Source organism: Rhinoderma darwinii, assembly GCF_050947455.1.
Source record: "Rhinoderma darwinii isolate aRhiDar2 chromosome 5 unlocalized genomic scaffold, aRhiDar2.hap1 SUPER_5_unloc_1, whole genome shotgun sequence".
NCBI lineage: Eukaryota > Metazoa > Chordata > Amphibia > Anura > Rhinodermatidae > Rhinoderma > Rhinoderma darwinii.
The window spans coordinates 347,501-364,150 of NW_027461765.1; the positions used below are offsets into that span (position 1 = coordinate 347,501).

At 51.5% G+C, this 16,650-nt stretch overlaps 1 protein-coding gene across 1 annotated transcript in view; it reads left to right on the forward strand.

Moving 5' to 3' along the window:
• Window positions 1-3,766, forward strand: part of LOC142684354 (SCO-spondin-like) — a gene marked incomplete at its 5' end in the record, with an annotated part of 350,250 nt that extends 346,484 nt beyond the window's left edge. Inside the window, 1 exon segment of the mRNA XM_075847515.1 lies at window positions 3,651-3,766. Coding sequence (XP_075703630.1) covers window positions 3,651-3,673 — 23 coding nt within the window.
• Between the last annotated feature and the right edge of the window lie 12,884 nt (window positions 3,767-16,650).

The window sequence follows — 16,650 nt, forward strand, 5'->3', positions numbered from 1 at the left end:
TTAGTAGTCACTGATATGGAACCCCCCTCCCTGTGAGCTCATTAGTAGTCACCGACAAGGATCCCCCCTCCCTGTGACTCACTAGTAGTCACCGACAAGGATCCCCCTCCCTGTGAGCTCACCAGTAGTCACTGATATGGATCCCCCCTCCCTGTGACCTCATTAGTAGTCACCGACAAGGATCCCCCTCCCTGTGAGCTCACCAGTAGTCACTGATAAACCCCCTCCATGTGAGCTCACTAGTAGTCACTGACATGGATCCCCCCTCCCTGAGCTCACTAGTAGTCACCGACAAGGATCCCCCCTCCCTATGAGCTCACTAGAAGTCACCGACAAGGATCCCCCCTCCCTGTGAGCTCACTAGTAGTCACCGACAAGGATCCCCCTCCCTGTGAGCTCACCAGTAGTCACTGATATGGATCCCCCCTCCATGTGAGCTCACTAGTAGTCACTGACAATGATCCCCCCTCCCTGAGCTCACTAGTAGTCACCGACAATGATCCCCCCTCCCTATGAGCTCACTAGAAGTCACCGACAAGGATCCCCCCTCCCTGTGACCTCACTAGCAGTCACTGACATGGAACCCCACTCCCTGTGAGCTCACTAGTAGTCACTGACATGGATCCCCCCTCCCTCTGACCTCATTAGTAGTCACTGACATGGAACCCCACTCCCTGTGAGCTCACTAGTAGTCACTGACAAGGATCCCCCCTCCCTGTGAGCTCACTAGTAGTCACTGATATGGATCCCCCCTCCCTGTGAGCTCACTAGTAGTCACCGACAAGGATCCCCCCTCCCTGTGAGCTCACTAGTAGTTACTGACATGGATCCCCCCTCCCTGTGACCTCATTAGTAGTCACCGATATGGAACCCCCCTCCCTGGGAGCTCATTAGTAGTCACCGACAAGGATCCCCCCTCCCTGTGACTCACTAGTAGTCACAGACAAGGATCCCCCTCCCTGTGAGCTCACCAGTAGTCACTGATATGGATCCCCCCTGCATGTGAGCTCACTAGTAGTCACTGACAAGGATCCCCCCTCCCTGTGAGCTCACTAGAATTCACTGACAAGGATCCCCCCTCCCTGTGACCACACTAGCAGTCACTGACATGGATCCCCCCTCCGTGTGAGCTCACTAGTAGTCACTGATATGGATCCCCCCTCCCTGTGAGCTCACTAGTGGTCACTGATATGGATCCTCCCTCCCTGTGACCTCACTAGCAGTCACCGACAAGGATCCCCCCTCCCTGTGAGCTCACTAGTAGTCACCGACAAGGATCCCCCTCCCTGTGAGCTCACCAGTAGACACTGATATGGATCCCCCCTCCATGTGAGCTCACTAGTAGTCACTGACATGGATCCCCCCTCCCTGAGCTCACTAGTAGTCACCTACAAGGATCCCCCTCCCTATGAGCTCACTAGAAGTCACCGACAAGGATCCCCCCTCCCTGTGAGCTCACTAGTAGTCACTGACAAGGATCCCCCCTCCCTGTGACCTCACTAGCAGTCACTGACATGGATCCCCCCTCCCTGTGAGCTCACTAGTAGTCACTGACAAGGATCCGCCCTCCCTGTGAGCTCACTAGTAGTCATTGATATGGATCCCCCCTCCCTGTGAGCTCACTAGTGGTCACTGATATGGATCCTCCCTCCCTGTGACCTCACTAGCAGTCACCGACAAGGATCCCCCCTTCCTGTGAGCTCACTAGTAGTCACCGACAAGGATCCCCCTCCCTGTGAGCTCACCAGTAGTCACTGATATGGATCCCCCTCCATGTGAGCTCACTAGTAGTCACTGACAAGGATCTCCCCTCCCTGTGAGCTCACTAGTAGTCACTGACATGGATCCCCCCTCCCTGTGAGCTCACTAGTAGTCACTGACAAGGATCCCCCCTCCCTGTGACCTCACTAGCAGTCACTGACATGGATCCCCCCTCCCTGTGAGCTCACTAGTAGTCACTGACAAGGATCCCCCCTCCCTGTGAGCTCACTAGTAGTCACTGATATGGATCCCCCCTCCCTGTGAGCTCACTAGTGGTCACTGATATGGATCCTCCCTCCCTGTGACCTCACTAGCAGTCACCGACAAGGATCCCCCTTCCCTGTGAGCTCACTAGTAGTCACCGACAAGGATCCCCCTCCCTGTGAGCTCACCAGTAGTCACTGATATGGATCCCCCCTCCATGTGAGCTCACTAGTAGTCACTGACATGGATCCCCCCTCCCTGAGCTCACTAGTAGTCACCGACAAGGATCCCCCCTCCCTATGAGCTCACTAGAATTCACCGACAAGGATCCCCCCTCCCTGTGAGCTCACTAGTAGTCACTGACAAGGATCCCCCCTCCCTGTGACCTCACTAGCAGTCACTGACATGGATCCCCCTCCCTGTGAGCTCACTAGTAGTTACTGATATGGATCCCCCCTCCCTGTGAGCTCACTAGTGGTCACTGATATGGATCCCCCCTCCCTGTGAGCTCACTAGTAGTCACTGATATGGATCCCCCCTCCCTGTGAGCTCACTAGTAGTCACTGACAAGGATCCCCCCTCCCTGTGAGCTCACTAGTAGTCACTGATATGGATCCCCCCTCCCTGTGAGCTCACTAGTGGTCACTAATATGGATCCCCCCTCCCTGTGACCTCACTAGCAGTCACTGACATGGATCCTCCCTCCCTGTGACCTCACTAGTAGTCACTGACATAGATCCCCCCTCCCTGTGAGCTCACTAGTAGTCACTGACAAGGATCTCCCCTCCCTGTGAGCTCACTAGTAGTCACTGACATGGATCCCCCCTCCCTGTGACCTCACTAGTAGTCACTGATATGGATCCCCCCTCCCTGTGAGCTCATTAGTAGTCACTGACAAGGATCCCCCCTCCCTGTGAGCTCATTAGTAGTCACTGACATGGATCCCCCCTCCCTCTGACCTCACTAGTAGTCACTGATATGGAACCCCCCTCCCTGTGAGCTCACTAGTAGTCACTGACATGGATCCCCCCTCCCTGTGATGTCACTAGTAGTCACTGACAAGGATCCCCCCTCCCTGTGAGCTCACTAGTAGTCACTGACAAGGATCCCCCCTCCCTGTGAGCTCATTAGTAGTCACTGACATGGATCCCCCCTCCCTGTGACCTCACTAGTAGTCACTGATATGGAACCCCCCTCCCTGTGAGCTCACTAGTAGTCACTGATATGGATCCCCCCTCCCTGTGAGCTCACTAGTAGTCACCGACAAGGATCCCCCCCCTCCCTGTGACCTCACTAGTAGTCACCAACAAGGATCCCCCCTCCCTGTGAGCTCACTAGTAGTCACTGACATGGATCCCAACTCCCTGTGAGCTCACTAGTAGTCACTGACATGGATCCCCCCTCCCTGTGACCTCACTAGTAGTCACTGATATGGATCACCCCTCCCGGTGAGCTCACTAGTAGTCCCTGACAAGGATCCCCCCTCCATGTGAGCTCACTAGTAGTCACTGACATGGATCCCCCCTCCCTGTGAGCTCACTAGTAGTCACTGATATGGATCCCCCCTCCCTGTGACCTCACTAGTAGTCACTGACAAGGATCCCCCCTCCCTGTGACCTCACTAGTAGTCACTGATATGGATCGCCCTTCCTTGAACCCTGGACTGATTATTTCTGTTGTTACAGGTGGAGATTTCTCAAAGCGCTGATCCCTCTGCCGCTGATCTCCGGCTGCCCGTCTCTACTCTGTTGTGTTACAGCTTCACTGACTGTAAATAATTGTAATAAATTTTTTGCAACAACTTCTGCATCTTTTCTTCTGTTCATGGGATTTACATGCTGGACGTTGGAGTGTTATATATTATATTCGTGCCGCTCCCCCGGTACCATCCTCGTGATGTGCTGGCACCGTGCTGGACCTGGAGGATATCCCCCCCCATGTAGATAGCAGAACTTTCCCCTTCATCCTCTGCAGTCACACACATAAGGAGCCTGGAAATAATAAATCATGTGGGCCCCGGGCCACTACTGCGGGGAGCCGTGATCTCCTCACGCTTTACTGTCTCCCTGCCCCCGCTCTAGCCAGAATTATAATGTCAGGGCCGGAATTAGAATAAATCGGGTTACTGGGGAACAAGCAAAGGAGGAGCCGAAAACATCACCGCAGAACCTCAGGACCCACATGTGTACTGAGCAGCCCTAGGAATGATAGAGGACGAGCAGACCAGGAGTTCCCTACAGCACTGATATATACAGGGCCGCCATCAGGAATTTCAGGGCCCCCTACAGCTAAATTTTCTGGGCCCCCCTACCGTGGCACCGCCTGTTAACGGTACTCCGTCCAGCACTATATCATGGTACCCAGGGCCGCCATCAGGGGGGGTATTATGGGTACTGATGTGAGAGGCCCGGCCAAACCTAATTCAAAGGGGGGCCCGGCGACTGCCGCGACTTGCCTTTGGTAGAAAAAAAACAGGCCCCTGCAATGGGGCCCGTTTTTTTCACCAAAAGAATGTCGTGAGCTGCGGGCCCCCCTTTCAATTAGGTTTGGCCGGGCCTCTCACATCAGTACCCATAATACCCCCCCTGATGGCGGCCCTGGGTAGCATGGGGGTCGTCATGGGGGCCGTCAAACACTGCCGCCCGTGCGACCGATCGCGCGCACCCGCAAACTCCTGCGCATGCGCACCCGCGACCGCCTGGAACCGCGCACCGAATTTTGAGGCAGATTTTGACCTGCCCACACTATCTTGAGGCGTTTTTTGCCCGCGGCGATTGAGGACAGCAGACAAAAAACGCAGGGAAAAATGCATTTTCTGCCTCCCATTGATTTCGATGGCAGGTCAGAGGCAGAACCGCGGCAAGAAAGGACGTGCTGCTTTTTATTTTTTCCGCGACTGGCTCCCATTGATTTCAGATTAAATCAATGGGAGGCGGTTTTGGAAGTTTTTTGGTGCTGATTCTGACGCAGTGTCCGAGTCAATATCAAGGGCCAAAAACTCTGTGAACTGGGCCTTATTGTTAGGGCTTATTCAGACGAACGTGTAATACATCCGTGCAACGCGCCTCGCACGGACCTATGTTACTCTATGGGGCCGTTCAGACTGTCAGTGATTTTCATGCTGCGTGAGTCCGTGTGTCCGCTGCGTAAAACTCACGACATGTCCTATATTGGTGCATTGTTCGCGCATCACGCACCCATTGAAGTCAATGGGTGGGTGAAAATCACGCCCAGCACTTCCGCAGCCGTATAAACTATGAATGAAAACAGAAAAGCACCGCGTGCTACAAACATACAAACAGAGTGTCATAATGATGGCGGCTGCGCGAAAATCACGCATCATACGCTGCTGACACACGGAGCTGTTATGGACCTTTTGCATGCGCAAAACGCCACGTTTTTGCGCACACAAAAAGCACACGCTGGTGTGAATCCGGCCTTAGGGTAGGAACACACTAGGCATGAACACTGCGGATTTTATGCAACACATTTTATTGTGGAAAATCCGCAGCGTATCACAGTCGCAGCCGAGGGGGTCAGATATGAACAAATCTCATCCACACGCTGCAAAAAAAGTGGACAGCCGCAGCATGTCAATGTATTCTGTGGGATCGCTGCTCCTCGGTTGCGTAAATGCTGCGGTTCTGCCGCAAAAATCACACATGAGAAAAAAAAAAAGGCACTTTTTTAAATTTATAAAAAAAGTTTAGACTTACCCCGGCCGTAGTCCTGGTGACGCGATCCTCTATTCTTAGCGCAGCCCCGCCTCCTGTCATGACGTTTCATCCCATGTGACTGCTGCAGCGGTCACATGGTCTACAGCGTCATCCCAGGAGGCGGGGCTACGTTCAGAAGAGAGAGATGCGTCATCTAAACTACGGCCGGGTAAGTCGAAACTTTTTTTTCCCTGCAGGATTCCCGCAGCGGACACGCCTCACCAAACCTGAGCCACTATTTGGTGCGGTTTTGCTGGCGGAATTCCCTGCGGCTCCCGGGATAAGCTGTGGAGTTTTACTCAGCATATCCGCCTAGTGTGTCCCTTATGATGTCGCTCCTGGAGCTGCTGCCGCTCTCTAAATAGGCAGTTGGTCCAGTAGAATTTGGAATTATTTTTTTTTGTGAACCAGCTTAAAAAAATACAAAACTTTTGTGTTAGGGCCTGTTCACATCACTGTTCGCTTCCGTTCCGTCTGAGGTTTCCGTCGGGTGAACCCCGCAACGGAAAGTGAAAGTGACAGCTTCCGTTTCCGTCACCATTAGCGCAGTCGACTACGCTATTGATTCCGTCCGAAAACCTGCCGGAACGGTGACGAACGGAAACCATTAGCGATGTTTCCGTCACCATTGAGATCAATGGTGACTGAAACGGAAGCTGTGCTGTCACTTTCACTTTCCGTTGCGGGGTTCACCCTACAGAAACCTCAGACGGAACCCCGGAGCGGAAGCGAACAGTGATGTGAACAGGCCCTAACACAAAAGTTTTGTATTTTTTTAAGCTGGTTCACAAAAAAAAATAATTCCAAATTCTACTGGACCAATTGGCTATTTAGAGACCAGCAGCAGCTCCAGGAGCGACATCATAAGGGACACACTAGGCGGATATGCTGAGTAAAACTACACAGCTTATCCCGGGAGCCGCAGGGAATTCCGCCAGCAAAACCGCACCAAATAGTGGCTCAGGTTTGGTGAGGCGTGTCCGCTGCGGGAATCCTGCAGGGAAAAAAAAGTTTAGACTTGCCAGGGCCGTAGTTTAGATGACGCATCTCTCTCTTCTGAACGTAGCCCCGCCTCCTGGGATGACGCTGTAGACCATGTGACCGCTGCAGCAGTCACATGGGATGAAACGTCATGACAGGAGGCGGGGCTGCGCTAAGAATAGAGGATCGCGTCACCTAAACTACGGCCGGGGCAAGTCTAAACTTTTTTATAAATGTAAAAAAGTACCTTTTTTTTTCTCATGTGTGATTTTTGCGGCAGAACCGCAGCATTTCCGCAACAGAGGAGCGGCGATTCCACAGAATACATTGACACGCTGCGGCTTACCCTGAGGCTGGATTCACACGAGCGTGTGCTTTTTGTGTGCGCAAAAACGTGGCATTTTGCGCATGCAAAAGGTCCATAACCGCTCCGTGTGTCAGCAGCGTATGATGCGCGGCTGTGTGATTTTCGCGCGGCCGCCATCATTATGACACTCTGTTTGTATGTTTGTAGCACGTGGTGCTTTTCTGTTTTCATTCATAGTTTATACGGCTGCGGAAGTGCTGGGCGTGATTTTCACCCACCCATTGACTTCAATGGGTGCGTGATGCGCGAACAATGCACAAATATCGGACATGTCGTGAGTTTTACGCAGCGGACACACGGACACACGCTGCGTGAAAATCACTGACAGTCTGCGCGGCCCCATAGAGTAACATAGGTCCGTGCGAGGCGCGTTGCACGGATGTATTACACGTTCGTCTGAATAAGCCCTAACAATAAGGCCCAGTTCACACAGTTTTTGGGCCTTGATATTGACTCGGACACTGCGTCAGAATCAGCACCAAAAAACTTCCAAAACCGCCTCCCATTGATTTAATCTGAAATCCACCGGAGCCAGTCGTGGAAAAAAGAAAAAGCAGCACGTCCTTTCTTGCCGCGGTTCCACCTCTGACCTCCCATCGAAATCAATGGGAGGCAGAAAATGCATTTTTCGCGGCGTTTTTTGTCTGCTGTCCTCAATCGCCGCGGGCAAAAAACGCAGCAAAATAACGCGACAAGATAGTGTGGGCAGGTCAAAATCTGCCTCAAAATTCTTTAAGGAATATTGAGGCAGATTTTTTCGGCCTGCAAAATACTCTGTGTGAACAGGGCCATACATGATCAGCACTTTGAGACACTTTACTCACCGTGTCAGAAGAGCTGCTCCCACTCCAGTCCTCTTCAGGCGATGTCTTCGGTCCAGACGTCGTCCTTCACCTCCAGGCTCCATAAAATGGCGGGGATCGTAGAACTGCCGCCGCGCAACAACTAGACTCCTCCCCCTCTCCTTACGCAGCTACGCTCTGGAGAAGGAGGAGGAGGCGGAGTCGGACGAGGAGGCGGACGAGGAGTCGGACGAGGAGGCGGATTCGGAGGCGGAGTCGGACGAGGACAAGGAGGACGAGGAGGACGAGGAGGCGGAGTCGGAGGCGGGCCAGCAGGTAAGTAACCGTGCGCCGCTGTCCCTGTGTGGCTGTCCTTCCCCGTCGATGTACTTGTGTTGCTCCCTCTCGGCGGCGCGCCTGGTCGTGCGCGGTCGTGGGCTCGTTGCGCGGTCGTGGGCTCGTGCTTGCAGTCGTGCGCGCTCGTACGCGCGCAAGCGGTGGTGTTTCGCGGCGCGGCGGCGGTGATGAGAGGGGGCCCCGCTGCCCCAGCTCGGGGGCCCGCTGCCCCAGCTCGGGGGCCCGCAGCAGCTCACGACATTGTTTTGGTGAAAAGAACAGGCCCCATTGCAGGGGCTTGTTTTTTTCTACCAAAAGAAAGTCGCGGCAGTTGCCGGGCCCCCCTTTCAATTAAGTTTGGCCGGGCCCCCTACAGTACTACCCCTAATACCCCCCTGATGGCGGCCCTGGATATATATATACCCCCCCCCCTCTATACCACAATGCAGGATATATATCTACCCCCCCCCTCTATACCACAATGCAGGATATATATCTACCCCCCCCCCCTCTATACCACAATGCAGGATATATATCTACCCCCCCCCCTCTATACCACAAAGCAGGATATATATCTACCCCCCCCCCTCTATACCACAATGCAGGATATATATCTACCCCCCCTCTATACCACAATGCAGGATATATATCTACCCCCCCCCCCTCTATACCACAATGCAGGATATATATCTCCCCCCCCCCCCCTCTATACCACAATGCAGGATATATATCTAACCCCCCCCCCTCTATACCACAATGCAGGATATATATCTACCCCCCCCCCCTCTATACCACAATGCAGGATATATATCTACCCCCCCCCCTCTATACCACAATGCAGGATATATATCTACCCCCCCCCCTCTATACCACAATGCAGGATATATATCTACCCCCCCCCCTCTATACCACAATGCAGGATATATATCTACCCCCCCCCCTCTATACCACAATGCAGGATATATATCTACCCCCCCCCCCTCTATACCACAATGCAGGATATATATCTACCCCCCCCCCCCTCTATACCACAATGCAGGATATATATCTACGCCCCCCCCCCCCCCCTCTATACCACAATGCAGGATATATATCTACCCCCCCCCCCTCTATACCACAATGCAGGATATATATCTACACCCCCCCCCCTCTATACCACAATGCAGGATATATATCTACCCCCCCCCCCTCTATACCACAATGCAGGATATATATCTACCCCCCCCCCCTCTATACCACAATGCAGGATATATATCTACCCCCCCCCCTCTATACCACAATGCAGGATATATATCTACCCCCCCCCCTCTATACCACAATGCAGGATATATATCTACACCCCCCCCCCCCCTCTATACCACAATGCAGGATATATATCTACCCCCCCCCCCTCTATACCACAATGCAGGATATATATCTACCCCCCCCCCTCTATACCACAATGCAGGATATATATCTACCCCCCCCCCTCTATACCACAATGCAGGATATATATCTACCCCCCCCCCCTCTATACCACAATGCAGGATATATATCTACCCTCCCTCTATACCACAATGCAGGATATATATCTACCCCCCCCCCTCTATACCACAATGCAGGATATATATCTACCCCCCCCCCCTCTATACCACAATGCAGGATATATATCTACCCCCCCCCCCTCTATACCACAATGCAGGATATATATCTACCCCCCCCCCTCTATACCACAATGCAGGATATATATCTACCCCCCCCCCTCTATACCACAATGCAGGATATATATCTACCCCCCCCTCTATACCACAATGCAGGATATATATCTACCCCCCCCCCTCTATACCACAATGCAGGATATATATCTACCCCCCCCTCTATACCACAATGCAGGATATATATCTACCCCCCCCCCTCTATACCACAATGCAGGATATATATCTACCCCCCCCCTCTATACCACAATGCAGGATATATATCTACCCCCCCCCCTCTATACCACAATGCAGGATATATATCTACCCCCCCCTCTATACCACAATGCAGGATATATATCTACCCCCCCCCCTCTATACCACAATGCAGGATATATATCTACCCCCCCCCCTCTATACCACAATGCAGGATATATATCTACCCCCCCCCCTCTATACCACAATGCAGGATATATATCTACACCCCCCCCCCCCCTCTATACCACAATGCAGGATATATATCTACCCCCCCCCCTCTATACCACAATGCAGGATATATATCTACCCCCCCCCCTCTATACCACAATGCAGGATATATATCTACCCCCCCCCCCCCTCTATACCACAATGCAGGATATATATCTACCCCCCCCCCCCTCTATACCACAATGCAGGATATATATCTACCCTCCCTCTATACCACAATGCAGGATATATATCTACCCCCCCCCTCTATACCACAATGCAGGATATATATCTACCCCCCCCCCTCTACACCACAATGCAGGATATATATCTACCCCCCCCCCCTCTATACCACAATGCAGGATATATATCTACCCCCCCCCCCTCTATACCACAATGCAGGATATATATCTACCCCCCCCCCTCTATACCACAATGCAGGATATATATCTACCCCCCCCTCTATACCACAATGCAGGATATATATCTACCCCCCCCCCTCTATACCACAATGCAGGATATATATCTACCCCCCCCCCTCTATACCACAATGCAGGATATATATCTACCCCCCCCCCCTCTATACCACAATGCAGGATATATATCTACCCCCCCCCCTCTATACCACAATGCAGGATATATATCTACCCCCCCCCCTCTATACCACAATGCAGGATATATATCTACCCCCCCCCCCTCTATACCACAATGCAGGATATATATCTACCCCCCCCCTCTATACCACAATGCAGGATATATATCTACCCCCCCCCCTCTATACCACAATGCAGGATATATATCTACCCCCCCCCCCTCTATACCACAATGCAGGATATATATCTACCCCCCCCCCCTCTATACCACAATGCAGGATATATATCTACCCCCCCCCCTCTATACCACAATGCAGGATATATATCTACCCCCCCCCCCCTCTATACCACAATGCAGGATATATATCTACCCCCCCCCCCCCTATACCACAATGCAGGATATATATCTACCCCCCCCCCCCTCTATACCACAATGCAGGATATATATCTACCCCCCCCCCCCCTCTATACCACAATGCAGGATATATATCTACACCCCCCCTCTATACCACAATGCAGGATATATATCTACCCCCCCCCCCTCTATACCACAATGCAGGATATATATCTACCCCCCCCCCTCTATACCACAATTCAGGATATATATCTACCCCCCCCCCCTCTATACCACAATGCAGGATATATATCTACCCCCCCCCCCCCTCTATACCACAATGCAGGATATATATCTACCCCCCCCCCCTCTATACCACAATTCAGGATATATATCTACCCCCCCCCCCTCTATACCACAATGCAGGATATATATCTACCCCCCCCCCCCTCTATACCACAATGCAGGATATATATCTACCCCCCCCCTCTATACCACAATGCAGGATATATATCTACACCCCCCCTCTATACCACAATGCAGGATATATATCTACCCCCCCCCCCTCTATACCACAATGCAGGATATATATCTACCCCCCCCCCTCTATACCACAATGCAGGATATATATCTACACCCCCCTCTATACCACAATGCAGGATATATATCTACCCCCCCCCCTCTATACCACAATGCAGGATATATATCTACACCCCCCCTCTATACCACAATGCAGGATATATATCTACCCCCCCCCCCTCTATACCACAATGCAGGATATATATCTACCCCCCCCCCCTCTATACCACAATGCAGGATATATATCTACCCCCCCCCTCTATACCACAATGCAGGATATATATCTACCCCCCCCCCATCTATACCACAATGCAGGATATATATCTACCCCCCCCCTCTCTATACCACAATGCAGGATATATATCTACCCCCCCCCCCCCTCTATACCACAATGCAGGATATATATCTACCCCCCCCCTCTATACCACAATGCAGGATATATATCTACCCCCCCCCCCTCTATACCACAATGCAGGATATATATCTACCCCCCCCCCCTCTATACCACAATGCAGGATATATATCTACCCCCCCCCTCTATACCACAATGCAGGATATATATCTACCCCCCCCCCCCCCTCTATACCACAATGCAGGATATATATCTACCCCCCCCCCCCCCTCTATACCACAATGCAGGATATATATCTACCCCCCCCCCCTCTATACCACAATGCAGGATATATATCTACCCTCCCTCTATACCACAATGCAGGATATATATCTACCCCCCCCCCTCTATACCACAATGCAGGATATATATCTACCCCCCCCCCCCCTCTATACCACAATGCAGGATATATATCTACACCCCCCCTCTATACCACAATGCAGGATATATATCTACCCCCCCCCCCCCTCTATACCACAATGCAGGATATATATCTACCTCCCCCCCCCCCTCTATACCACAATGCAGGATATATATCTACCCCCCCCCCCCTCTATACCACAATGCAGGATATATATCTACCCCCCCCCCCCTCTATACCACAATGCAGGATATATATCTACCCCCCCCCCCCCTCTATACCACAATGCAGGATATATATCTACCCCCTCCCTCTATACCACAATGCAGGATATATATCTACCCCCCCCCCCCTCTATACCACAATGCAGGATATATATCTACCCCCCCCCCCCCTCTATACCACAATGCAGGATATATATCTACCCCCCCCCCCCCCTCTATACCACAATGCAGGATATATATCTACCCCCCCCCCTCTATACCACAATGCAGGATATATATCTACCCCCCCCTCTATACCACAATGCAGGATATATATCTACCCCCCCCCATCTATACCACAATGCAGGATATATATCTACCCCCCCCCCCTCTATACCACAATGCAGGATATATATCTACCCCCCCCCCTCTCTATACCACAATGCAGGATATATATCTACCCCCCCCCCCCTCTATACCACAATGCAGGATATATATCTACCCCCCCCCCTCTATATCACAATGCAGGATATATATCTACCCCCCCCCCCTCTATACCACAATGCAGGATATATATCTACCCCCCCCCCCTCTATACCACAATGCAGGATATATATCTACCCCCCCCCCCTCTATACCACAATGCAGGATATATATCTACCCCCCCCCCCTCTATACCACAATGCAGGATATATATCTACCCCCCCCCCCTCTATACCACAATGCAGGATATATATCTACCCCCCCCCTCTATACCACAATGCAGGATATATATCTACCCCCCCCCCTCTATACCACAATGCAGGATATATATCTACCCCCCCCCCCTCTATACCACAATGCAGGATATATATCTACCCCCCCCCCCTCTATACCACAATGCAGGATATATATCTACCCCCCCCCCTCTATACCACAATGCAGGATATATATCTACCCCCCCCCCCTCTATACCACAATGCAGGATATATATCTACCCCCCCCCCCCTCTATACCACAATGCAGGATATATATCTACCCCCCCCCCCTCTATACCACAATGCAGGATATATATCTACCCCCCCTCCCTCTATACCACAATGCAGGATATATATCTACACCCCCCCCCCCCCCTCTATACCACAATGCAGGATATATATCTACACCCCCCCCCCCTCTATACCACAATGCAGGATATATATCTACCCCCCCCCCCTCTATACCACAATGCAGGATATATATCTCCCCCCCCCCCCTCTATACCACAATGCAGGATATATATCTACCCCCCCCCCTCTATACCACAATGCAGGATATATATCTACCCCCCCCCCCCCTCTATACCACAATGCAGGATATATATCTACCCCCCCCCCTCTATACCACAATGCAGGATATATATCTACCCCCCCCCCCTCTATACCACAATGCAGGATATATATCTACCCCCCCCCCTCTATACCACAATGCAGGATATATATCTACCCCCCCCCCTCTATACCACAATGCAGGATATATATCTACCCCCCCCCCCTCTATACCACAATGCAGGATATATATCTACCCCCCCCCCCCTCTATACCACAATGCAGGATATATATCTACCCCCCCCCCCCCTCTATACCACAATGCAGGATATATATCTACCCCCCCTCCCCTCTATACCACAATGCAGGATATATATCTACCCCCCCCCCCTCTATACCACAATGCAGGATATATATCTACCCCCCCCCCCTCTATACCACAATGCAGGATATATATCTACACCCCCCCTCTATACCACAATGCAGAATATATATCTACCCCCCCCCTCTATACCACAATGCAGGATATATATCTACCCCCCCCCTCTATACCACAATGCAGGATATATATCTACCCCCCCCCCTCTATACCACAATGCAGAATATATATCTACCCCCCCCCTCTATACCACAATGCAGGATATATATCTACCCCCCCCCCCCTCTATACCACAATGCAGGATATATATCTACCCCCCCCCCTCTATACCACAATGCAGAATATATATCTACCCCCCCCCTCTATACCACAATGCAGGATATATATCTACCCCCCCCCCCTCTATACCACAATGCAGGATATATATCTACCCCCCCCCCCCCCTCTATACCACAATGCAGGATATATATCTACCCCCCCCCCTCTATACCACAATGCAGGATATATATCTACCCCCCCCCCCTCTATACCACAATGCAGGATATATATCTACCCCCCCCTCTATACCACAATGCAGGATATATATCTACCCCCCCCCCCCTCTATACCACAATGCAGGATATATATCTACCCCCCCCCCCTCTATACCACAATGCAGGATATATATCTACCCCCCCCCCTCTATACCACAATGCAGGATATATATCTACCCCCCCCCCCTCTATACCACAATGCAGGATATATATCTACCCCCCCCCTCTATACCACAATGCAGGATATATATCTACCCCCCCCCCTCTATACCACAATGCAGGATATATATCTACCCCCCCCCTCTATACCACAATGCAGGATATATATCTACCCCCCCCCCCTCTATACCACAATGCAGGATATATATCTACCCCCCCCCCCTCTATACCACAATGCAGGATATATATCTACCCCCCCCCCCTCTATACCACAATGCAGGATATATATCTACCCCCCCCCCTCTATACCACAATGCAGGATATATATCTACCCCCCCCCCCTCTATACCACAATGCAGGATATATATCTACCCCCCCCCCTCTATACCACAATGCAGGATATATATCTACCCCCCCCTCTATACCACAATGCAGGATATATATCTACCCCCCCCCCTCTATACCACAATGCAGGATATATATCTACCCCCCCCCCCCTCTATACCACAATGCAGGATATATATCTACCCCCCCCTCTATACCACAATGCAGGATATATATCTACCTCCCCCCCCTCTATACCACAATGCAGGATATATATCTACCCCCCCCCCTCTATACCACAATGCAGGATATATATCTACCTCCCCCCCCTCTATACCACAATGCAGGATATATCTACCCCCCCCCTCTATACCACAATGCAGGATATATATCTACCCCCCCCCCCTCTATACCACAATGCAGGATATATATCTACCCCCCCCCCTCTATACCACAATGCAGGATATATATCTACCCCCCCCCCCTCTATACCACAATGCAGGATATATATCTACCCCCCCCCTCTATACCACAATGCAGAATATATATCTACCCCCCCCCCTCTATACCACAATGCAGGATATATATCTACCCCCCCCCTCTATACCACAATGCAGGATATATATCTACCCCCCCCCCCTCTATACCACAATGCAGGATATATATCTACCCCCCCCCCCCTCTATACCACAATGCAGGATATATATCTACCCCCCCCCCTCTATACCACAATGCAGGATATATATCTACCCCCCCCCCCTCTATACCACAATGCAGGATATATATCTACCCCCCCCCTCTATACCACAATGCAGGATATATATCTACCCTCCCCCTCTATACCACAATGCAGGATATATATCTACCCCCCCCCCTCTATACCACAATGCAGGATATATATCTACCCCCCCCCCCTCTATACCACAATGCAGGATATATATCTACACCCCCCCTCTATACCACAATGCAGGATATATATCTACCCCCCCCCCTCTATACCACAATGCAGGATATATATCTACCCCCCCCCCCCCTCTATACCACAATGCAGGATATATATCTACCCCCCCCCTCTATACCACAATGCAGGATATATATCTACCCCCCCCCCCTCTATACCACAATGCAGGATATATATCTACCCCCCCCCCCCTCTATACCACAATGCAGGATATATATCTACCCCCCCCCCCTCTATACCACAATGCAGGATATATATCTAC